The 24,632-nt window shown below is 52.8% G+C and overlaps 1 protein-coding gene across 11 annotated transcripts in view; it reads left to right on the top strand.

Moving 5' to 3' along the window:
- Positions 1–2,528: 2,528 nt before the first annotated feature.
- The window catches only part of ECE1 (endothelin converting enzyme 1), a 128,782-nt gene continuing 106,678 nt past the window's right edge, over positions 2,529–24,632 (top strand). For 3 of the 11 annotated variants that reach the window (XM_035308055.3, XM_078330677.1, XM_035308047.3), the window contains exon 1: positions 2,529–2,657. Coding sequence is in view for 4 of the 11 variants with exons in the window: in XM_035308047.3 (XP_035163938.1) it covers positions 2,655–2,657 (3 nt within the window). In the remaining 7 variants the exon portion in view is untranslated. Of the gene's footprint in view, positions 2,658–3,003; positions 3,091–15,903; positions 16,002–20,186; positions 20,278–21,352; positions 21,487–21,697; positions 21,846–24,632 lie in introns of those variants that run through there. The other 8 variants (XM_035308048.3, XM_078330676.1, XM_078330673.1 and 5 more) reach the window with 7 other exon arrangements.

Here is a 24,632-nt window from a genome sequence, read left to right as displayed (position 1 = left end):
AACCTTCGCCTCCCCAGTCCAAGTGATTTTCCTGCCTCAGCCTCCTGAGTAGCTGGGATTACAGGCACCTGTCACCACGCCCAGCTAATTTTTTTTGTATTTTTAGTAGAGACAAGTTTTGCCATGTTGGCCATGCTGGACTCAAACTCCTGACCTCAGGTGATCCAACTGCCTTAGCCTCTCAAAGTGCTGGGATTAAAGGCATGAGCCACTGTAACCGGCCCTTTTTTCTTCTGGAAACTTCTTGTTGGAGAGTAACAGAGAAAGAAAAGCACACAGATCCTAAGCAGCCTTCTCAATGATTTTTCCCAGCTGAACTACCCGCTTCTCTGTACCTAACGCTTACTAGCATCCAGAAGCTTCCCTGGTACCCTTTCCAGTCATTACCTCCCCAAAGATAACACAAACCTCACTTATGACAGCACAGGTTAATTTTTCTTATTTTTGAACTTTATGTAAATGGAGCAATGCTTAAAGACCTTCTGGTGGTTTGTGAGTTACAAAGGGCCCACAATGTACATTAACTCCTTAAATCTTCACATCAGTACAGGGAGGTGGGCAAGAATTATGAACCCCATTTCACAGAGGAGAAAACAGGGCTCAGAGAGAGGAGAATCCTCTATAATCACATTGCTGGCAAGTGGAGAGCCTGAATAAGTGGGTTTCATTTTTGCGTGTGCCTGGGTCTCCAAGGTCTCTCCAGGCGTTAGCCCATGATTCTCAGGAAGACACTTGGAAAATGGCCAGGAATCGTGCACCAGGCCAGGGTGTTGAGTTACCCAGCATGGAGGGAAGCTCTGGACCTTCAGGTCTGGTCACCTTTTGAACATGGCCAGACCCTCCCCTCTACACCATGCTCCCAACCACTGCACTCAAGGAGCTGTTCCACCTCCACACTGAAGAATTTGGAATGCTGCCAGAAGGAGGGAGCAATGCAGAGATTTCCACAGAGCCCCTCCCTGCCCTCCAGGTTCCCACACAAACTGCCCAGGAGCAGATGGTCTGCTTTGGAACTGTGTGTGCCTAGACCTTCTCTACCCAACACATCCAGGGCCACTCTGGGTCAGCACCTGGGCAGGGGTTGCAGCCAGCTGCTCTCCTCTTCCCTCCTGCCAATAATTTCTCTGTTTCCAGATTCACCCCAATCACCAACCATTCCAGCCCCCTCACCTCTGCTGGCTGGTAGGCAGGATTCCCGGGTCTTTCCTTCTGGTCTCATGAACATTCCGTCTGGCCTCATGAACTCTTAGACACCCTTCAAAGACCAAAGCCCAATGCCACCAGGCTGTCTTTGTCTGTCCTGAACATACATTCATTATGTCCCCTACAAATTAGTTTCTCTTTCTCAGCGCAATCCAAATATAAAGATCACAAAAGTCACACAACAGTCACCTACAAAAAAAACCACAGTTTCACCACACATGCAATGTTTTTATCTTGATGTCTCTTGCAAACTGGGTTACACAAAAAGTTGTACCAAATCACGGCACGTCCTGCTTTTGTGTGGGCACATACAACACATACAAACTACACTACAAAACCCCAGGATTTTTTCTCAACTTGTTTACGACAGGGACACCACGTTTCTTTCTACCACATTACCACGCATGCACAACAGGACCCGAATGTGCAGACCACACATCTCACACACACACACAGGCAGGCATTACCACACATCACACACACACACCCAGGCAGGCGTTACCACACATCACACACACACACCCAGGCAGGCGTTACCACACATCACACAAACACAGGCAGGCGTCTTCTGTTCCTGTCTCCTTCCCTTGTCTTACAAAACCTACATGAGACAGTGTCTCTCCTGGATCTGCAAATGCCTGGAGAGCCACGGCTCCTTCTCTCTGCCTTCCCACCATTCCCTCCCTCACCTCTCTGTCAGGCACGCACAGGGACACACACACACACACAGCAACGTACCCCAAATATAGCAGACACACACACACACAACAACAACAAACCCCAAATATAGTCAGGGCTTTCCTTCTCACATAAACACACGGGCATGCGGAGTCCACCCCTCCCCCCGTTTCTGGCTCCTTTTCTCCTCCCTCTTCCTCTCATACTCTACACTCACACACACACACACACGCACACAGATACACACACACACACACACACGCAGCTGCAGCGCCCTGGGTCACACTCCAGTGCAGAAGTAAGGCAGGAGACAAAGGTCGCCGAGGCTCCCGGCACCCCGCACCCGACACAGTCAAGCCTCTTCCCGGTTCCGTCTTCCCCCAACGCCGGTCTCGGCAAGGTCCCGACCGTGCGCCCTGAAGCCACAGCTCCAGCCCGCGCTGGCCCTCCGCGATCCCGGCACAGCCCGGGCAGACGGCTCCCAGCGCACCAAGGGTTAAGGGCCCGCACGGGCGCGGGGAGTGCGGTCTCCGGGCGTGATTGGCTGCGCCGCCCGGGCCCCGCCCCCCGCCCCCTGTGATTGGCCCCGCGGCGGGCCCGCCCCTCCGGGACTCGGCGCCGAAGCCGCGAGCTCGCCCGCGGGAGCCGAGCGCGCCGCCGGGGCCAGACCGCCGAGCAGTCCGAGCAGCGGGGCTGGCAGCTGGGAGCCCGGAGCTGGGAATCTGGAGCCGGGCGCTGGGAGCGGCGCGGAGCCGTGGCAGAGCACGCGAGCTATGGTGAGTGCCGCGCCCGGAGGTCCGGTCCGGTCCAGCCCAGCCTCGACTGTCCCGGGCAGCGGCGCCGCGGGTGTCACCCCGAGCCCCCCTGGCTCGCTGGGGGCTGGGCGCCGGCTGCAGCGGCAGCCCCCGCTCGGCTCTCGGAAGGCCTGGAGTCGGGGGGCGCCTGGGCAGAGCACGGCTCTCCCGGCGGCGCTGTGCTTGCCCCACTGGGGACGGCCGCGCCGATCTTGGTTCTGGTCCCGGCCAGATGTGAAGGACTCGGGGTGCCCGGTTCGCTTTGGGGACAGTTGCTGCGGTCTGGCTTGGGTTGTTCTGAAGTCCCTGTTTTCGGCTTGGCTTGGAGACCCAGGGCAGCCGGGCCGGGCTCGCGGGAGGCGACGATTCTGAGGTGTCTGGATGCAGCTGGACCTGAGCGTCCCGGGACACTGAGGTCGGTCTGGGGCTCGTCTTGGGGCACCGTGGGTGGCCACTCCCCGGCGCTTTCGGAGGGCTCAGTTGCGGCCCTCTGGGACTGCCGATCTTGCTGTGGCCTAAGGGATGTAGGTGCTGGCGGGGCAGCCAGGTCGGTGCTGTTAGAGACCAGGGGACACTCGGGGACTCAGCACCCAGCGATTCGGTCTCCCCAGCATCTCCCGGTGATGGGTCCTCAGAGGAGGGGCTTGCTGAGGCCGAGTGCTGTCCGCGATGGGCAGGGGCACCAGGGAGAAGGGGAGCTGGGGAGGGGCGTTTCATGGGGGTCTCTGAAGCCCCAGAGGAGAAATCCATTTGATCCAGGCTGGGCTCCCTGGGGGGCTGTTGGGAGGGGCATTGTCTCTGGACCCCAAGAGCAAAGGCCCTTTGTCCACTTGTCCAGGGCTGGGTGCTGGCCTCTCCATCATGGGGAGGGAGCCATCTACTTCTCTTTGGCTTATTTTGGGCCACTCTGATTCCCTTTCCTACTTCTGTTCTGTGCCCTGTAAAGTGGGTCCAAGTCACCATGGAGGACTGAGGAAGGAGGATGACTGCCAGTACTTGGATGCAGCCACCTCCGCTTCTCTGTGACGCTGCTGCCAAGCCCTAGGGCGCCTGGATGGGAGCAGGACGTGACCCCCTGTAAACCTGGGGGTCCTGGCTCCCAGGACCAATCCCTGCTCTACCCAGAGCTGGAGTCCCCTTACAATCCCCTCCATCTCTCTCCTTCCAGTCCCCTCTCTTCTCACCCAGCTAGGGTCTTCTTCCCTTAGACATCACCAGTTGCCTCACTAGAGTCAGAAGTAGTGGAATTATGGGTTAAGTCTTTTTTTTTTTTTTTTTAGACGGAGTCTTGCTCTCTTGCCAGGCTGGAGTGCAGTGGCGCAATCTCGGCTCACTGCAACCTCCGCCTCCTGGGTTCAAGCGATTCTTCCGCCTCAGCCTCCCGAGTAGCTGGGACCACAGGCGCATGCCACCAGGCCCGGCTAATTTTTGTATTTTTAGTAGAGACGGGGTTTTACCATGTTAGCCTGGATGATCTCGATCTCTTGACCTCTTGATCTGCCCACCTCGGCCTCCCAAAGTGCTGGGATTACAGGGGTGAGCCACCGTGCCCAGCTGAATTATGGGTTAATTCTATACCTTAAGGTGCTTAGAGACCATCTGGGACTCAACCTACCTCCTCTATTAGGGATCTTGCCTCCAATGCCCTGCCCCGATGGTTTCCGTGACAGGACTGTGGACCAGCACTGGATTTAAAGTCTCAGTGTATGGGCACTAAAAGGCAGCGAGACTTTGAGGTTGTATGATACCCTCTGCCTCTAAGCCCACCCTAAGTTACTCATAAAGAAAATTTTTTCTTCCTTACAAACCACCAAAAAAAGAAAGAAGTCCCCCCACTCTTCCTTGGTGACACTTTATAGATCCTTATAACCTAGGAAGCCCACCAGCCCATTGGGAAGACCCCAGGCTTTGTCATCAAACCGATTTGTGTTTGAACCCCATCCCCTCCACTTCCCCACAGGGGCTTTGGTCTGGTGGTAGCATCAGCCTTGAGTTTCAGTTTCCTCATCTGCAAGATGAGATGCTAGTGCTTATCTCAGAAGGATGAGATAACCCAAGTAAGAGAGTTTTTGCCTGAATACAGCTTAGTTTCCTTTCTTTTTTTTTTTTTTTTTTTTTTGAGACGGAGTCTTGCTCTGTCGCCAGGCTGGAGCACAGTGGCGCAATCTCAGCTCACTGCAGCCTCCGCCTCCCCAGTTCAAGTGATTCTCCTGGCTTAGCCTCCCTAGTAGCTTGGACTACAGGCACATGCTGCCATGCCCGTCTAATTTTTGTATTTTTAGTAGAGATGGGATTTCACTATGTTGGCCAGGATGGTCTCAATCTTTTGACCTGGTGATCTGCCTGCCTCGGCCTCCCAAAGTGCTGGGATTACAGGCATGAGCCACTGTGCCCAGCGTAGTTTTCTTTCTTTTCCAAGCTTGAGCCCATGCTGGGAAGTTCTACCTAACATCTAACCTATTTGCTGGGGTTGTCTCTGGAATCCAAGAACAAAGGCCCTTTGTTCACCTGTCCAGGGCTAGTTGCTGGTCTTGCCAGCACAGGGACGGAGGCCACCTATTTGCTCATCTGGAAGAAGGATGAAAGTTTATCATGTTGTAGGGAGGAGACGGTGATACTTTCGTCTATCATTCAGCCAGGATGCATTGAACACTGTAAACTAAACTCCATGTGAAGGAGGAAGGAACTGACCGAATAAACATTGTTAAGGGAGCTTCCACCAGGCCATAAATGTCTGCACTGGTCCTCAGGCTAGCTAGCATGCCCTTGGAGAGGCAGAAATATGCCGGGTGGGGGTTCTCTCCAGGTCGGAGAGATGAGAGAAAGCTTCATGGATCAGGTGACATCTGAACTGGAAGGGATGTCCCAGGAGGGAAACCTGTGTGACAGAGGACCAGAGTATGAGTGCACAGGACAGGCTCCTGGAAAGGCCGGAGTAGGGCTGGCCTGGCACCTGGCTATGAAAGGGCTAGGAAAGAGAAGAGAAAGAGAGGGGAAAAGGTTGTTGGGGCCAGAGTCCGAAGCTGAGGAAGTCCACAGTAGATTGTTGATGGGCTGGGTGTACATGGGGTGGAGGCTGATGTCAGGACTCCCTGGCCCCTGTCATTTTAATTTCCTCTAAACATTGGTTCCTGTGCTGTCATTCCTGAGGCGGGGGTGATTTGGGGCTGTTTATTCCCTGGATCTCCTGCTCCGTGGCTTTTAAACAAATCCAGCAGTCCCTCCTTTGCAGTGTGACCAAGTTGTCCTTGGCCCCTGGGTTCCTAATGGGGCATGTCTGCAGGGTGTGTGTGTATGTGTGTGTGTTTGTGTGTGTGTGTCTCTGTGTGTGTGTATGTGTCTGTTTGTGTGTGTGTATGTGTCTGTGTCTGAGTGTGTGTCTGTGTTTGTGTATGTGTCTGGGTGTGTGTGTGTGTCTGTGTTTCTGTGTGTGTATATGTGTCTGTGTGTGCCTGAGTATGGGTATGTCTGTGTGTTTGTGTATGTCTCTGTGTGTCTGAGTGTGTCTGTGTATGTGTGTATATGTCTGTGTGTCTGAGTGTGTCTGTGTGTCTATATGTCTGTGTGTATGTGTCTATATGTCTGTGTGCCTGTGTGTGTATGTGTGTCTGTGTTTGTGTGTGTATGTGTCTGTGTGTGTCTCTGTGTCTGTGTATGTTTGTGTGTATATGTGTCTGTGTGTGTGTCTGTGTCTATGTGTCTGTGTGTGTACGTGTGTCTGTATGTCTGTGTCTGAGTGTGTGTGTCTGTATGTGTCTGTACATCTCTGTGTGTGTCTGTGTTTGTGTGTACATGTGTCTGTGTGTGAGTGTGTGTGTGTCTCTGTGTCTGAGTGTGTCTGTGTATGTGTGTATATGTCTGTGTGTCTGAGTGTGGGTATGTCTGTGTGTTTGTGTATGTCTCTGAGTGTGTCTGTGTATGTGTGTATATGTCTGTGTGTCTGAGTGTGTCTGTCTATATGTGTGTCTGTGTGTGTCTGAGTGTGTCTGTGTGTGTGTATGTCTGTGTGTATGTGTCTCTGTGTGTGTGTCTGTGTGCCTGTGTGTGTATGTGTGTCTTTGTGTGTGTATGTGTCTATGTGTGTCTCTGTGTCTGTGTATGTGTGTTTGTGCGTATATGTGTCTGTGTGTGTATGTGTCTGTGTGTGTCTGTGTCTATGTGTCTGTGTGTGTACGTGTGTCTGTATGTCTGTGTGTGTGTCTGTATGTTCTGTGTCTGTACATCTCTGTGTGTGTACATGTGTCTGTGTCTGTGTGTGAGTGTGTGTGTGTCTCTGTGTCTGAGTGTGTCTGTGTGTGTGTACGTGTTTGTGTCTCTGTGTGTCTGAGTGTGTCTGTGTGTGTGTGTCTTGTGTGATGTGTTTCCTGTTGTCCTCGCTGAATCTCCCTGGTGGTCCCAGCTCCCCACCCACATCTCTAACCCCTTGGTAGGGAGTCAGTGCTGTTCTCAAAGGCCTCTCAAAGACCTGGGGTGGACCCTCTCCCCCGCTTCCCTTCAGTGCAGGCCGTGGGCCGAGGGTTCTGAGGAGGCTTTTTATATCTCTGCCTCCAGTTGTACTCAAAGCACCCTATGGCAGGCACAGAGAGGTGAAGGAGGTTGCCCAGGGTCACAGAGCAAGATAGTAGCAGAGCAGGTACGAACCTCCTAGACTTTTGGAGGGTTAACCTGGCAGTTTGGGGGAAGGAGGCCCAACCCATCATCCCCCATCTGCGGTTGTGGCACCTTAAGAATGTTCCTTGTTATTTTATTCTAAGCTGGGGGCTGAGTTGAGGCTACTGCTGAGGGTTGGGAATGCTCTTTACTATACCAGCAGTTGAGCTGAAACAGGGCCCAGGGCTGAGGTTTGAAACTTGGATGTACTACCAGCTTGCTGTGTGACTTGGGGTGAGCCATCCCCCCCCCACCGTCTCTGTGCCTGCTTTCCTACAAAGTGGGGCAGATTTGCTCCACCTCTCAAGGTATTATGAGGATGCAGTGGACGTAGAAACACTGAAAACTATGAAGAATGTGAGGGAGTCTGGGCGCGGTGGCTCACACCTGTAGTCCCAGCACTCTGGGAGGCCGAGGTGGGAGGATCACTTGAGGCCAGCAATTCAAGATCAGCCAGGGCAACATAGTGAGATCCTATCTCTTTAAAAAAAAAAAAAGGTGGGGGAAATGTTACTGTTTGAAGACAGGAGACCAACTACGTGTCCCCATGTCACTCTGGTGCCTCTCAGCCACTCCAGAGGGGGCTCCCAGAACACAGTGGGAACTTTTCCCTGGGCAGCCTGTGCCCCTGCTGCTAACAGGCTACTGAGGCCTCCTTGCATTGCTGTACTCTTTTGGGAAACAAGGTAACAACCTTTTGTTAAAGAATAAATGCATTGTTTTCCCTGCAGAGTTGTAGGGAGGCCAGGAAAGAACACTGTTTGAAGCATGAGAGGGCTACAGGGTGGGCTTGGCAGAATGTTCTGGGCATTAGCCCAGAAAACCAGCTTGGCCAAGTACACACTTTCATGTCTACAGTGAGAGAGGAACCATGAGCAAATGTTTACAATTCATTGTGCTTCTGCTCAATTTTTTTCTCTCCAATTGACTGGGTAAGCACCCCCTCCCCCCCCCGCCATAGTCAAAGTGCTTCATTCATTTGTTCATTCACTCACTCACCAAACAAGTCCACCCAGCACAACGCGAGGCATGGGGGCTGTGGCCAGTGTGCGTGAGACTGAGGTCTCTCTCTCCCACAGTCTATGGACAGCTAGGCACACAGATGAAGAGCAGCAAATTACAAATGCAATTACTGTTGCCAAGGAGACACAAGGGGGGGCTGTGGAAGTGGACCGAGAACCTGACCTGAGGATCAGAAAAGACTCCCTGCAAAGCGGTAGTGTAAAGAATGAGTGGGACTGGGAAGAGGGTTCTGGGTGGGAAGCAGAATGCACAAGAGGACAGACCACTGCTTCAGGGATGGCTCATCTGGAGGCGCAGAGGACCATGCTTAGGACAGGGCCCTGGAGGGTGCACTCAGAGATGGTCATATTAAGGACCTGGGGCTCAATCCTCAGGGCAGTGGGAGCCACTCAGGAGTTTATTTATTTATTTTTTAAATTTATTTTTTAAGGCAGAGTCTCGCCCTGTCACCCAGGCTGGAGTGCAATGACGTGATCTCGGCTCACTGCAACCTCCACTTCCTGGGTTCAAGACATTCTCTTGCCTCAGCCTCCCAAGTAGCTGGGATCACAGGCGTGTACTTCCACGCCCAGCCAATTTTTGTATTTTTAGTAGAGACGGGGGTATCACCATGTTGGCTAGGCTGGTCTCTAACTCTTGACCTAGTGATCCACCCACCTTGGTCTCCCAAAATGCTGGGATTACAGGCGTAAGCCACCGTGCCTGACCAGGAGTTAATTCTTAAAATTTTATTTATTTATCTATTTATTTATTTTTTGAGAGAGAGTCTTGCTCTGTCACCCAGGCTAGAGTGCAGTGGCATGATCTCAGCTCACTGCAGCTTTTGTCTCCTGGGTTCAGGTGATTCTCCTCAGCCTTCTGAGTAGCTGGGATTACAACACTTGCGCCACCATGTCTGACTAATTTTTCTATGGTGTTTTTTTAGAGATGGGGTTTCACTATGTTGGTCAGGCTGGTCTCGAACTCTTGATCTCAGGTGATCCGCCCGCCTTGGCCTCCCATAGTGCTGGGATTACAGGCATGAGCCATCGCACCTGGCCAATTTTTGTATTTTTTTAATAGACACGGGCTCTTGCCATGTTGCCCAGACTGGTCTTGAACACCTGATCTCAAGTGATCCACCTGCCTCAACCTCCCACAGTGCTGGGATTATAGGTGTGAGCCACCACAGCTGGCCTACCGGGGAGTTTAGAGTGAGGGGAGCGACATGGTTGGATTTGCATTCTGAGATGGTCACAGGCTGCTTTGTGGTGAGTGGGTAGGAGGGGTGAGGCTGAGGGCTGGGAAAGCAGAGAGGAGGCACCTGGAGGGCCCTGGGAGAAAGCTGGTGCTGCAGGCACCATCCAGCCCTCCTTTCGCCCAAACCACACCCCCGTCATGCAGTGGGCAGTGAAGACAGAAGGAGGCTGTGGCCCCAGAGATTCCACACAGCCCCTTTTCCTGCAGGCTTTGGCCTTTCCCCTCATCCTTTCAGGCAGATAACCAGCCAGGTCCCTGGTCTCAAGAGGCTTTAATAGAAGAGAAAGAACAAGTTTCCAAATCACTCTGAAATAAGGTAGAAAATGCTATGCGTTAACCTGGAGATGAGCTCCAGAGTCATCCCTGGCCATGGGTGTGTATCAGGGAAGGCTTCCCAGAAGAGGTGGCAACACTTGGTGTAATGCTTCCTAGATGCCAAGCTTTGGACACATAAAAATGAGGAGGGTTTCACCTGCCCTTGAAGAGTTAATAGTTTGAGGGGCATGGTTTAATGAACGACGAATGCTGGTGGAACCCCACTGTCAGGATGGCACTGGGGCTCCAGGGTGGGGCGGGGGGGGCTGCCCTTTCTTTGGGCCCCTGAGAGCAGGGTGGCTGGAATGCCCCAGACCTGTCTTGGTGGGCTGATAAGCCTAGGAATGGCTCCTTCCTCCCAACAGGGCTTCTGCAGACTTCCTGGGGGGAGGTGTAAACAGGGGAGCAAGTTTCTGGAGAACACTCAGGAAATCAGCTTGGTGGGGGTCTAACATCAGGGGGGTAGGGCTGGTTTCTGGGCCTTCTAAAGACTATAGAGTGCTTGTATCAAAAGGGGATTAGGAACCATCCACTTCAAGGCCCCTGTTTTACAAGTGAGAAGACTGAGAGACAAAATGAGCATCTACTATGTGCCTGGCACTTCAGTGTAACCTCTGCTTCTCACACCAACCCCAGGGAGGAGGGCGAGCCCTATTTCAGGGTTGTAAGAGCCGAGGCTCAAAGGGCACGTAGGGAATTAGGGACAGGAGCTAGACAGTGGCTCCCCAATTCCTCTAGATTATAGCTTCAGTCCTAAGCTAGGACTAAATTTAGCAGAAACTTAGCCTTCCTGGGAAAGGCCCCTGGGACAGGGCTAGAACCGTTGAGCCGGTAGGCAGAGGTGCTGAAGCTAACTGCGGCTGAACCCTGGCCAGGCTAAAATGCTGGTTATTTATTGTTCACCTTTGCACTGCACTTGATGGTTAGACCTTTTCTTCCCCATTCACCTACTGTTCTTGCAATCCCACTGCCAATTAGTGGCAGAGCTAGAACTTGAACTCAGGTCTTGTGACTCCCAGCCCAGCCCCTGAGATCCCCAGCTTCCCAGCTCAGATAACAAACCCTCCCTGTCTGGCACCACCTTTTCCCCTGGCCTGGGGCTCTAGTACCCCCCACCCTCAACACCTGATGTCCCAGCCTTTCTGACCACATACCCCTCTAAGCAGGAGGAGCAGCCCCTGGCCCAGAAGCCTCCTCTCCCCATCCTCCTCTCACAAGCTCCCTTCCCTCCTTGGCTGGGAAGACCGGAGGGCGGAGGGCGGGCCTGGGGCGGCAGCCAGTCGGAGTTAGGTTACAGTGTAAACACAGTCATGTCAATGTTTACCTCTGCCTGGAACCAGAGTCTCCCACCTCCCTGCCTGACTCCCTCCAGCTGCCCATCCAGCTGCACGTGGCCTGCTCCCAGGCTCTGATCTGGTCATTGAAAGCAGGGCCAGGGTGAAGACCTGGCTTCCAGCCCAGGCTCTGCCACTAACCCTGATTGTGCTCCTGAACCTCAGTCTCTGTTCCTGGACCTCAGTCTTCCCATCTGTAAAATGACATGGCTGGAGCAGACCTATTCCAGGGCCATCTTCAATAATGACTTGTAGGATGACAAGTATAATACTCTAGTTCAGAGGATAGACTTGAAATTTGAGCATATCTGGGTTTGAATCCCAGCCCCACTACTTCCTCTGTGAGACTTAGGGCAAGGCACCTAACCCCTTTGAGCTCCAGTTTCTTCCTCTGTAAAACGAGAGCCTAGTGGTACGCATTTTAGAGTTTGCTGGTAAGGATTCCTGAGCTAATGTTTGCAGCACTTGGCACAGGATGAGGTTTGATTAAATGGTGCTGTGGTTATTCCAGATAAACATTTTATGATTCTCTGAATCCAGACACTGGGTTGCGTCACATGAAAACTGAGCCAAGGGTGAGGACTCTAACCTCTAGTCCTCTTGGTCCTCTGGGGCCGCAGGCTGGGCTGGGAGTCCAGGGGTTGAGAAAGCTCCTTGGTCAACACCCCCTACCCACCCCCAGCAGCCTGGCCACTGGAGCTCCTTCTTATTGGGCAGAGGTCCAGGGCTGAAATGTCCTCAGAGATATACGGCTGTGAGAGAGATTAGGGAGGGCAGAGGGGATGGAAGGGGAAGGGCTCATTCCTCAGCAGCTCTTTCCCAGAAGCTCCAAGTCCACCACACACATGAGCTGTTCCTTCCAGCCCTGGAGAGGAGGGGGCAAAGGGCGAGGACTGGTTGCCCCCAGGTGCCACATCTGAGCAGGCAATATGGGGAGGGGAGGGCAGAGAGGTGGGGTCTGCCAGTGTAGCAGGAGTGGGCCTTGGAGACTGATGGGCCCAGGTTCAACCCTGGCATCCTCACTTTCTGCATTGTCACCTTGGACAGTGTGTCACCTCTCCAAGCTTTACTTTTCTGTCCCTCATATGGCTCCTGGGCAGTGTTTTGCACAGTGGTTGGAAGAACTCAGTCAGATCCTGTTTCAGAGCAGCCCAGCTCAGGGCTGGCACATACAGGGGACTCAGTTGGTGTCACCTGCTGTTATCGTCATGACTGTTATGATGACACTGGATGCCAGACTAGACCTCGTGAGGGCAGAGATTGTACGTTTCTAAAAATCGTGGTATGGTGTAATTTACTTGAGTAATGTATGCACACCTTGTACAGCTCACATTTTACAGAGGCACACACCTGCATACTCCCTGGGTCAAAGTGTGAACCATTCCCACAGTTCCCATGTGCCTCCTGCATCAGTCCCCTGCAACAGGTGGCCACTGTCCCTCTAGTTCGGCCTGGTTTTGAGCTTTCTCTGCGTGGATTCATTCATGTGTACTCTTCTGTGCCTGCTTTCCCTCAGTGTTGGACAGCACGGAATGTTTGACGTTTGTGTCACCTGAACCAGTATCTGCTCCTTTTTAGGCTGAGTCGTGCCGCATTGGGTGGATGTACATGTAAATGTCTGTGACTGACATTTGGGTTGATTCCAGCTTGAGGCTGCTGTGACATTCTCATATGTATCTCTTTGCAGACCTAAGCATTCATTTCTCCGGGACACATACTTAGGAGTACAGCTGCTGGGTCAGAGGGGCAATGTGTGTTTAACTTTCTTTTTTTTTTTTTGAGATGGAGTTTCACTCTTGTTGCCCAGGCTGGAGTGCAATGGCTGGATCTCGGCTCACTGCAACCTCAGCCTCCTGGGTTCAAGTGATTCTCATGCTTCAGCCTCCCAAGTAGCTGGGATTGCAGGCACCTGCCACCACACCCAGCTGATTTTTGTGTTTTTAGTAAAGACAGGGTTTCACCATGTTGGTCAGGCTGGTCTTGAACTTTTGACCTCAGGTGATCAACCCACAGTGCTGGGATTACACAGGTGTGCGCCACCATATCCAGCTGCATGTTTAGCTTTCCTAGAAACTGCCGCACAGTTCTCCAAGGTAGGTGTTCCATTTTCAGACTGTGTCATTCACTTTGCTAACGGGCCCAAGCCCTAGCCTAGAGTAGGCTCTCAGTGGGAAAAAAAAATAATAATATATATATATAGTCTCATTCTGTTGTCCAGGCTGGAAGTACAGTGATGCAATCTTGGCTCACTGTAATCTCTACCGTCCAGGTTCAAGTGATTCTCCTGCCTCAGACTCCTGAGTAGCTGAGATTACAGCTGCACGCCACCACACTCTTGTATTTTTAGTAGAGATGGGGTTTCACCATGTTGGTCAGGTTGGTCTCAAACCCCCAACCTCAGGTGAATGCCCACCTTGACATCCCAAAGTGCTGGGATTACAGGTGTGAGCCACCACGCCCGGCCTCAGTGAATGCTTTTGTGTTTGAGACAGGGTCTCTCACTCTCTCGTGCAGTGGCATGAACGCAGCTTTCTGCAACCTTGAACTTCTGGGGTCAAGTGTTCTTCCCACCTCTCCTGAGTAGCTGGGACCACAAGTGTGTACCACCACACCAAGCTAATGTTTTGATTTTTTGTAGAGACAAGGTCTCACTATGATGACAAGGCTGGTATAGAACTCCTGGGCTTGAGTGATCCACCTGCCTTGGCCTTCCATGGTGCTGGGATTACAGGTATGAGCCACTGCCTGTCTCAGTAAGTGTTTTTTGAAAGAAGGAAGAAATTTGAGTCCTTTCTTTGTCTTAATGCCCTAGATTCTCTCTGTGGCCCTGCCTCTGCCCCCAGGGCCTGGCAGCTCTAGGCTGGCACTCTGCCCAGACCCTGGGCTTTGGGCTTCACCTACTGTTCTGCAGGGTAGGGAAGGGGCCCTGGCCCTGGAGACCCACTGATTGGCTATGTGACCTCAGGCAAGTCCCTTCCCTCCCTCTTCCTCATGTCCTCACTTTCCCCTTCCGTCAAGCACTGGGCGGGTCGAAGCTTCCCGAAAGCGTCCCCAGCTCCCCGTGTCTGTGGTCTCCCTCATTAGGGAGCCTTTGCTCCCGGTGTTTGGTGGCTCTTCACCCACAAGATCTCATGTACCCCAGGCAGGGGCCCCAGCTGGCCTGTAGCTTGCAGAAGGACCATTTGGGAAAGCTGACAGGCCCTCATTCTTGGTACCCTCCCTAAGAGCTTCATTGCAACTCTGTCCTCCCTGGGTGAGAGCCCCCCAGAGTGGGCCCCTAGCCATGAGAGCCCCACCACAGATGCTTGGCAGGCGACAGCCTTGGCACTGGGTCACCCTGGGTCTGAACCCTGCTACTCCCAGCCTCTGGGACTTCGGGCTGCTCACCTCACCTCCCAGAGCTGCAGCGTCCTCATCTTCAGGGTTGTGAGGACCTAAGGAGGTCCTGCCTTGTTGTGGGAACAGAAGGGAATGGGGCAGCCACATCCCTGCCCCTAAGGAGCTGTGCTCTAGGGGAGGAAGCTGGAGGCCAAACAGGCAAAGCCACCCACCAGAAGGATCGCTCCTAGAGAGGAGAGGAGAGAAAACAGGGCCGGGTGGTGGAGAGCGGCTTTGAAGGGAGTGGGCTGCTCTAGAGGAGTGGCCAGGAAAGGAGGCGGCGTCCAAGCTGGGACCTGAAGGTGGAGGAGGGGGCAGCTGGGCAAAGAGGGAGATGAGGGTTCCCAACAGCCTGAACAGCAAGTTTGGCACATGTAGCGGGTGAACGCTGGTGTGGGCGGGCAGAGGCAGTGGAGGGCAGAGGGAAGGCTGGGGAGAGGTGGGCCTGGAGAGGGGCAGGCCATGGACAGCCTTGTTGGTGGGGCAGGGGTCAGCATTTCGTTCTAAGAGTGGTGGGAAGCCACTGGAGGGCCCCACGTGGCCGGGCCACTGGGTTTGGTTTCTGTTTGGAAAGGCCCTGGCTGCTGTGTGGAGCATGGACTGTAGGGGGCAGGAGGGAGGCAGGAGCATGGGCCTCAGGATATTCCTCCGTCCTGAGGGTGAGGAGGCTTAGGTTTCTGCAGGATCTGGGATTTGGACAGCTGCTTCAGGGAGGGGAGAGAGGTAGCCAGGCATCTCAGAGGCTTTGAGGCCTTGCTGGCAGCAGAGCACAGGGGGCAGAAGTTGCCCATGGAGCCAGACAGACCTGTCTGAACCTCCATTTGAACTCAGCCTTGCAGGATGGGCTTGGAATTCTTCCAGAGTGACCAGTTCGAACCATCCCAGCCCCCACCATCCCAGCCCCTGGGGACACAGAGAAACAGAGCCAGAGGGCATCGAGCTGGAGCCTGCCTCCCTCACTTCCGCAGCACACCCTGCCGAGAAGTGAGGGCGGAGGAAGTGACTGACAGGGATGCCCAGCCCCTCCGCCCTAGGGCTGCTGTTCCCACGCCCAGGCTGGAGGGAATCCTGTGGCTTTGTGGTTCCTTGTGTCCTGGGCTGGTCTGGGGTGGAAGATGGCCATAAGCGTGACTTCATCTTCCTTTGCCCGTGAGAGTTAAGTGGGGGTTACTCGGCATCCCACTGGGCTTCCGGTGTGGTGGGTGGGGGTGGTGGAGGGGAGGGCATGAGTGCACAGAGTCACAGGAGGTGGGACTTGGATGTCATTGAGGCCAACTTCCTCATGGGGCAGACGAAGGCTCAGAAAGGGAAAGAGACTTACCTGAGGCCATGCAGCAAGCTAGAGTTAGACCCTGATTCCGGACTCCTCATCCAGCGTTCTTTCTAGGTAAGATGGAGGTATGGAGGTTTTGGAGCCAGACAGATGTGGGTTCTAGTCCAAGCTCTGTCACTTAGTCCCAGCTAGGTGACCTTTGGTGAGTGACCATCTCTGAGCCTCAGTTTTCTCTTCTATGCAATGGGATGATGGTAGCACCTTTCTCATCGTGGTGTTGTGAAACATGGTTGATGATTTATGACAGGTTGTAAAGCTCATAGGACGGTGCTCGGAGTTGGTCCTTGGGAGGTGGGAGCTGTTATTACTGTTGTGGCTCTGTCATTCTTTTCGTTTGTTTGGTTGAGACGAAGTCTGGCTCTATTGCCCACGTTAGAGTACAGTGGCACGATCTTGGCTCACTATAACCTCCACTCCTGGGTTCAAGCAATTCTCCTGCCTTGGCCTCCAAGAAGTTGGGATTACAGGCAGGTACCACCATGTCTGGCTAATTTTTGTATTTTTAGTAGAGACAGAGTTTCGCCATGTTGGCCAGGCTGTTCTCGAACTCCTGACCTCAAGTAATTTGCCTGCCTTGGCCTCCCAAAGTGTTGGGATTATGGGCATGAGCTACTGTGCCTGGCCTATGGTTCTGTCATTCTAACATCCTGAAGTACTGGAAAGAATGACTGCGTGCTGGCCCTCACATATGCTGTTTTCCAATGAAAGCAGTTAGTCAGAGAAGATGAGAATCTCTCTGCTACTTATTTTTATTTCCCCATTATATTTGAGAGACCCCTTATCCAGGCCCTAAATTGCCACTACCACCCCAACACACACACACACACACACACACACACACACACACACACACGGCTCAGGTGAGCTGGAGCTGTGCTATCTGCCTCCAGCCCATATTGGGTTGGGGGAGATGGAGACACAGACAGGCACTAAGTACAGGCCCCAGGTGAAAAGCTGGGTGGCTCCCCGCCTTCTGCATTGGATGGCTACCACACACCACCAATACCTGTTTGTTCAGTGTGACCTAGTGGTTAAGACCAGGGGCTGTGGGATTAACTTGAGCTTGAACCCTGGATCCACTGCTAAATTGTCACAGAGGACTTCTAGCAGGCGTGTCTTCCTCTCTGAGCTTTGGATTTCTGTGTCTGTGAAGGGAGGATAACAGTCCCTCCCAGGACAATTGCAAATGTTCAGAGAAGCACTCGCATGCATGGTGCATATTTGGTGCTAGACTCAAAGAATCGGATGGCACTAATATTGTAACAGTGTTGACACATGTCCTGAATTCTTTAGGTCTCTTCCTCTTTCCATAGCTGTTCTTAGAAACCTTCTTCACCATCCGCCCACCCCATCTCCATTCTGTGTTTCTGCAGCCCCCTTCCCTCTAACTCCTCCCCTAACTGCCTTCTCTCAGGTCACCTTGGACTGAAATCTTTCTCTCCCTCCCCTGCCCGCTCCTCACCTCCCTTCTCCTTTCTCCTCCCCACTTCCCTCACAGATCAAGAGTTCAAGCTCCGACCCAGCCTGCCTGGGTTCGAATCCCAGCTCTGCCATTTACCAGAGCTGCCTGAGGCAAAGTACTTAATTCTTAGCCTCTATTTCTGCATAAGTAAAATGGGAATAACGAGAGTGCCAAAGTTAGAGTGTTGTTTAAATGAGCGACCAGATTCTTGTAAAGTGCTAGGATCAGTGCCTGCCCTACAGTAAGTGCCTAATAAATGTCACCTGATTTATTACTAGACAGGGTTTTGCTGGAGCAGAGCCCCTGCCTTTTCATCTCTGCGTTCCCAGCGCCTGGCAAGGATGGGATTGGAAGGGATGCAGACTCTCTAGGGGTTTGCACCACGGCATTGGCGAGTTGCTTTCCCAGTAAAGCAGGCTCCCCAGAAAGGCTGCGTGGGGACTCGGGCCACGTCTTAAGCTTGTCTTCCCCTCTGAGCTTTGGATTTTTCCCACAACCCTGCTGTACACCACTGGGTGCTGGGGATAGGGTTGGGGGGAGGCGGGGTAAGGCTGCTCTTAGTGAGCTCACATCCATGGAGGAAAGTTGGGCAAACTGACTCCAATACTATCAGAGCATGATCAGCCCGGTGCTGGCAAGTTGCTTCTGAAGAGCCTTCTAGGACTGGTGATGTCTGATGTTTCCTTGTGGGGAGTGACATCGTGGTAACTTCCGGTGCGTCAGGACTTTATGCTGTCATCCTCTGTTCTTTCCTACCCACAGCGTTTACCAGTCTTAGCTCTCACGTCATAATAATAGCGTTTATTGAGTGTTTGCTGTGTGCCAGGTATAGCACTAAATATGTTCTGTTCTAAATTTACTTAATCTTCACATCCACCCTATGGGGACTTATATCATTATTCCTGTTTTGTAGGTGGGAAAACTGAGGCAAGAGAGGTAATCTGTCTCTCTTCTCAGTCAGTAACAGGCAGAGCTAGAGTTGAACCTGGGAAGTTTTGGCTACAGAGTCCACGTTCTTTTTTTTTTTTTATACCGGAGTCTCACTCTGTCACCCAGGCTGGAATTCGATGGCACCATCATGGCTCACTGCAACCTCAACCTCCCAGACTGGGGCAATCCTCCCATCTCAGCCTCTCGAGTAACTGAGACTACAAGCATACACCACCACACCTGGCTACTTAAGTTTTTTGTAAAGACAGGGTCTCACTATGTTGCCTAGGCTGGTCTCAAACTTAGGGCTCAAGCCATCCTCCTGCCGTGGACTCCCAAAGTTGGGATTACAGGCGTGAGCCACCTGCATGGCTGAATCCGCCTGGTGCTTCCTCCATAACTGACTTCTGCCAGCTGGTCGTAGTCCTTATGACCAACCAGTCTCGTGGACTCTGAGCACTTTGTCTTCCATGAGGGTCCTTTGCAGCAGCCATCAAAAGTGAAGAAATGAATCTCAGGTCTTCCTGTATGGCCTGCCTTCAGCATCAGCACAGGGTTGAGGAGATATGGACCTTCAAGGAAGTGGGTGTGGAAATTTAAGGCCCAGAAAAGAAAGGACCTGAGTCAGGGGGAAGAAGAAGGATTAGCATAGGAAGCATTTAATGGGGAGAGAAAGGAAACTCAGAAGGCTGAGAAAGTTGGAATTCAAACTAAACCAACATTTGCTGAGTACATTTCCTGTGCCAGGCATGGTGGAGTCTGGGCCTGCCAGGAGCTCGCAGGCCTGTGGGGGAGATAGGCAAATCAGCAGGTAAATTGCTGAATAGTATTTGGTGAGTACAGCCAGGCTTGTTAGCTCACACCTGTAATCCCAGAACTTTGGGAGGTAAAGGTGGGTAGTTCACTTGAGGCCAGGAATTCAAGACCAGTCTGGCAAACATGACAAAACCCCATCTCTACTAAAAATACAAAACAATTAGTTGGGCATGGTGGCACGCGCCTGTGGTCCCAGCTACTCAGGAGGCCGAGAATCGCTTGAACCCAGGAGGCAGAGGTTGCAGTGGCTCCAGCCTGGGCGACAGAGGGACACTCTGTTTAAAAAGAAAAAGTATTTGGTGAGTATGTGGGCAGGGAGAAGACCCAGAGGAATAGATCACTAACTTGGCCCAGGGAGGTGATGTTTGAGTTGGGTCTTGAAGGATGAGTAGGAGTTTGCCAGCTAGGCAGAGCTAATAGTAGCAGAGCCAGAATTTAAACCTGAACAGTGTGGCTCCAGAGTCTGTGTTCTTGCCTACTGTGGCATGCTTGGCCCTGCTGCCCTCCAAGGCCTAGCCTTGGAAGATGAGACACTCTGGGTCCTGGGTTACTCCACGCAAGCCCTGAACAACCACCCAGCCAATTTCCCATCCAATTCTTGCTTTTGCTCTTTAAAAACTCCTTCTTTCTCTCCCTTCTGCAAGGGTGGTTGGTAGTTGACTAGCCTTGCAGGGAGTCTCTGTCCCTCTAAGTGACTAGGATTTGTGGTGTCCTGAGAAGGGTACACAGATTCCACCCCAGTTCTCCTGAGGCAGGTAGGAGGCGCAGAGAGACAGAGAAGCATTTCCTGTTTTGTTTTTCTACTGTTTGCCCTGAGCACATGAACTGTGCTTTGCATAAGGCACCTCCTCAGATCATTGTAACAACCCTGGCAGGTAGAGAGAATTTACTGCCATTTTAAGCAAGAGGAAGGTGAATCACAGAGGTTGAGCCATGTGCCCAAGGTCACACAGCTAAGCCAGTAAGTAGAGGGACTGGAATTTGCACCTCAATCTAACTGCAAGGCCTGTGCTTGTGACTCTTGTTTTTAGGCCGTCAGGAAGAACACCAGGTTCTGAAGGCCATGCACCTTCCTGGTGACGCTCACCTCTGTGCTCGTGATCAGGACACCAGGAATTGCAAGTAAGCAGTAGCAAGCACAAGGTTGCATCGACTTCAGTGCTTCTCAACCAGAATGTGCATGAGAATCAGCAGGAATGCTGGTTAAAAATGCAAGTTTCATTGCCCTCATCCTAGAGGTTCTAACTCAGTAAGGAAGGGGAGAGTCCAGGAACCTAGATTTCCAGCAGAATGCCCGATTCCGATGCTGGTGGACCATAGAACATGCTAGAAATCTTAATTTATTACATGTATTTTCTGGGCCCAACACTATCCTGGCTACTTTATTTGGTCACTTCAGCCATCAGATATCGCCTGGTGGGGGAAATGGATGCAAAGGGAAGTGGGAGTCTAGAGAGAAATCCCCACCAGTCATGATGAACACCCAGCATGTCCAAAGCATTAATTCAACCTTTGGTTCAACTGGATGAGGAAACTGAGGCTCAGAGAGGAGGCACCTTGCCCAAAGCTTGTCGTGGCAGAGCTGCGATGTGAAAGCAGACTCCTCAGCTGCTGAGTCTTGTGTGCTTCCTAATACCCCACTACCCCCACATGGTTGCTTTTGCACACTCCCACACAGAGATTCTTTTTTTTTTGAGACGGAGTTCCACTCATGTTGCCCAGGCTGGAGTGCAGTAACATGATCTCAGCTCACTGCAACCTCTGCCTCCCAAGTTCAAGTGATTCTCCTTCCGCAGCCTCCCAGTTGCTGGGATCACAGGCACGCACCATCACACCTGGCTAATTTTTTGTATTTGTAGTAGAGACGGGGTTTCACCATGTTGGCCAGGCTGGTCTTGAACTTGTGACCTCAGGTGATCCTCCCGCCTCAGCCTCCGAAAGTGCTGGGATGACAGGCATGAGCCACCATGCCTGGACTACACACAGATTCTTGAGGCATCTGCCAAATACCACCGCAGGTAAATGTGGGATGATCAGTGGTGGCAACAGCTACCATTTCCTGAGCACCTGCTGTGTGCTGGCCACATAGTGTAGAATGCTCAGCAAGCAGGCATGGTTTTGGATGATTGCGCAGATCTCTAATTATGAGCAGGTTGCTATGGAGTTTATGTCAGAGGAGCCATTTCCGGCAGAGAGCAGAAGCAGGGAAGATGTCCTTGAGGAAGAAGGATTTGAGAAGAGATCTGAAGGATGCGTTAAGTGTTAACCTGGCAAAGAAATGGATAGAAGAAGATTCTAGGCTGTGAGAATAGCATGTGCAAAGGCCCTGGGGTGAGTGACCTACAGCAGCAGTCCCCAAACTTTTTTGGCACCAGCCTTTGTGGAAGACAATTTTTCCATGGACAGGGTAGGGGGAATGGTTTCCCTTATGAGCATCTAACTAAGCCAGTACATGAAACTGTTCCACCTCAGTTCATCAGGCTTAGTTAGTCTCATAAAAAAATACACAACCTAGATCCCTGGCATGTGCTGTTCACAACAGGGTTTGTGTTCCTATGAGAATCTAATGCCATGCTGATCTGACTGAAGGCGGAGCTCAGGCAGGAATGTTCACCCGCAGCTCACCTCAACAGGCCATGGACTGGCACTGTGCTGAGGCCCAGGGGACCCCTGACATAGCTGCAGACCAGGTGAGGCTTTATTTTCTTCTATACCAAAAGACTCCATTTGTGCCCTCAAAATAAGAAAAGGCAAAAATATGTAATGAGTAAGGTGGGGGATCTCCTGGCTCTGGAAGGGGTGTCAGCAGGGAGCTAAGAGGATCCAACTTGGCTTGAGTGGGGAGGGCAAGTGTGGCATCGGAAGACAGTGGCTTTGCCCAGGCTGGTGGTAGTGTCGAGGGAGAGGCAGACAGAGAAACTAGTAGAGTGGGCGGGGCCTGGTGACGGATTGGAGTGGGGCAGGGGATCAGCTCATTGCTTTGACAAATGAGAACACAGAGCCCAGAAAGGTTGCGTGAGCTGCGGGAGTCACACAGGCCAAGCGTCAGCCCAGATGCTGAGCTGGAGCCTTCCATCCCAGGGCCTTCCAGCCAAACTCGGACTCGGCCCCAGATTCCCGGCAGCTGCTCCGGCAGTGTCCTTCTTCCCAGCCTCCTGGTGGCTGTGCCCCTCCCCATGCCCCTGCTCCCTGCAGAGTCTGACAGCTTCAAGGGAGTGGGGTGCTTTGAAGCGTCTACAGGGAGGGCAGCACTGTGACCTCCAAATTCTTTCCGTGTGACCTGTGCGACCCCAGTGAGACCAGGGCCCTCAGGACCTTGTCCTCCCCAGGCTTTGACGGAGTCCACAGAGGTGGGGTTCAGGGCCAGAGCCACTGTGCACACACAGCCCCTTGCTGGAGAGCAGGGTGTTCCCAGGGATCGGAGGTGATGCCCCTGCCATGAAGAGAAAGAAGGCGCAGGAACCAAAGCTTGGGGAGACCCTCTCTGTGCCCAGTGGGGTCTTCCCAGCAGTGGGGAGCTGCTCCCCCATCCAGGCTCTGGAACTGCAGACTGCTGGCTGCCTTCTTAGGATTTCTGTCTTCTTCCCCAGGTCCCCCAGTTGACACCTAGACCTGTGAGGTGCTGCTCAGTTAAATGGATTCTTAGCTCTGCATGCCTTGTCCTGCCTCCCTGCCCTGCTCCAAACCACCCCCTTCCTAAGATCTGAGATCGTCATAACTCCCTGTTATGAACCTCATCTCCTTGTACCTGAGCACCCATTTCCCTTAAGATTTGGATCTTTCTTTGGGGTTCAGGCCCCCCTTTTTCTTACTAGGTTCTAGGGCCTGCTCCCCACTTAGCCACCTTCTTCTCCCTGGTAATTGCCCCTAGACCCTGGACCTGGGTCTGATCCCTCTCTGGGGACTGAAGGCCCTGCTCTCTTAGAGACCAGCACCCCCAACACCAGACCCCACAGTCTAACCCCCAGGGGCTTCACCTTTCTCAGCCTGACACACAGTAGGCGCTCAAGAGATGAGTTTGCTTTTGCCACCCCCTCTTCCAGCCCTCCCCCTTTGTGGCCCCTCCTGCACCTCCCCACCCTCCCCCGCGTGGGTATTTTTGCTCAGGGAGCTCGTGCTGTGTGGCAGCTGAGCCTAGGAAGCAGCTATTGTTGGCTGAGAACGTGGGGTGGCAGAAGGATGGGGGCTGAGAAGAGGCAGGAAATATGCTCATAGGTCCAGGCCCAGCCCCCTGGTCCCCACACCTCAGTGGGTCCAGGTGAGGCCATTTTAGGACAAGCCAAAGAAACCCCCCTTCCTGCAGCCAGGAGCTCCATTGTGGAAATCACTGTACTAGGGGAAGCTGGCAGCAAGTTTGGAAACGAGGTGGCTGGCGAAAGTGCCACTGGCGGCTTCAGAGAGCAGTCAGGACCCCTTGGGCCTCTGGCTGGCTTTGGGACAGGAGGCAGGACTCCTTGCGTGGTGTTGCTCTGCGGCTGCCCGTTCTCATTGCTTCTCATGTCTGTTTCATGTCTGCATCATGGAGCAGGAGGTGGGAACCACAGTTTATCCAGCATTAACTTTGAACCAGGCCCTGTGCTGAGCAATGAATGCATTGACTCAATTCATACCTCAGTCAACTCCAAAGAAGTGGGTCCTATTGTGTTTCCATTTAACAGATCAGGAGGCTGAGGCTTGGTCAGAGGTGAGGTGACTCGGCCAAGGCCACACAACTCCTGAGTCTGTTTTTGCAGGCTCCTGTAGAGCATCTGACTTCAAGGCTGAGGGCGTTTTGCTGGTGGCTGAAAAAGACCAAGCACAGCAAGGAGGGAGGAGGGCAGCAAAAGAGGATAAGAAGGTTGTGGGGTTGCCCTGCAGGGGAGCAGGCGTGCCCTTTCTGGGGTGGGCACAGGCACCTGGAAGCAAATTTCAATCCATATGAGGAACTGGTACTGTTCTGGCCTCCAGGCCCTCTGGCCCTTTAATTGTGACGTTACTTCTCACCACTGGAGGGGAACCCCTCAAGGGCAGAAACCCTGGCTTGTCCTGGCACCTGCCTTGAGCAGAAGCTCAGAGAAAGATATGTGTGTGGGTGGGTGGGGGGGACACCTCGCAGGCTGATGCAGGGAAAGTGGGGGGAGCAGGAACAAGCCATCAGGTGCCAGGTTGGTGGTCCCGGAGCTATTTTATGGTTCATCTGGTCACGAGGGCTACATCTCTCAGTGTTGAACATCAGCAAATGAAATTGAATCCAGTGCACAAAATTGCACTTCGCAGTTTTGCAACCAGTTTCGACCCCCCCGCCCCGCCCCATTATGTAGCATGTTTCCTTAGAGAACAAAACCCAGAACAACATATGTGGGCCCTTCTCCTGGAGAACTCTGATACCTCCACCGAAGATGGGGCTTAACGGGAACTGTTTTTCTCCTTCTTTGGTGATTTGTGACTTTTCTTACAGTCCCAGGTGGCAGTGACTCAGCCATAAAGCTCGTTCAGGA

The sequence above is a fragment of the Callithrix jacchus genome, chromosome 7 (genome assembly GCF_049354715.1).
Source record: "Callithrix jacchus isolate 240 chromosome 7, calJac240_pri, whole genome shotgun sequence".
NCBI lineage: Eukaryota > Metazoa > Chordata > Mammalia > Primates > Cebidae > Callithrix > Callithrix jacchus.
Note: the sequence above shows the minus strand (reverse complement) of the source record. Positions and strands in the feature narration are given on the sequence as shown.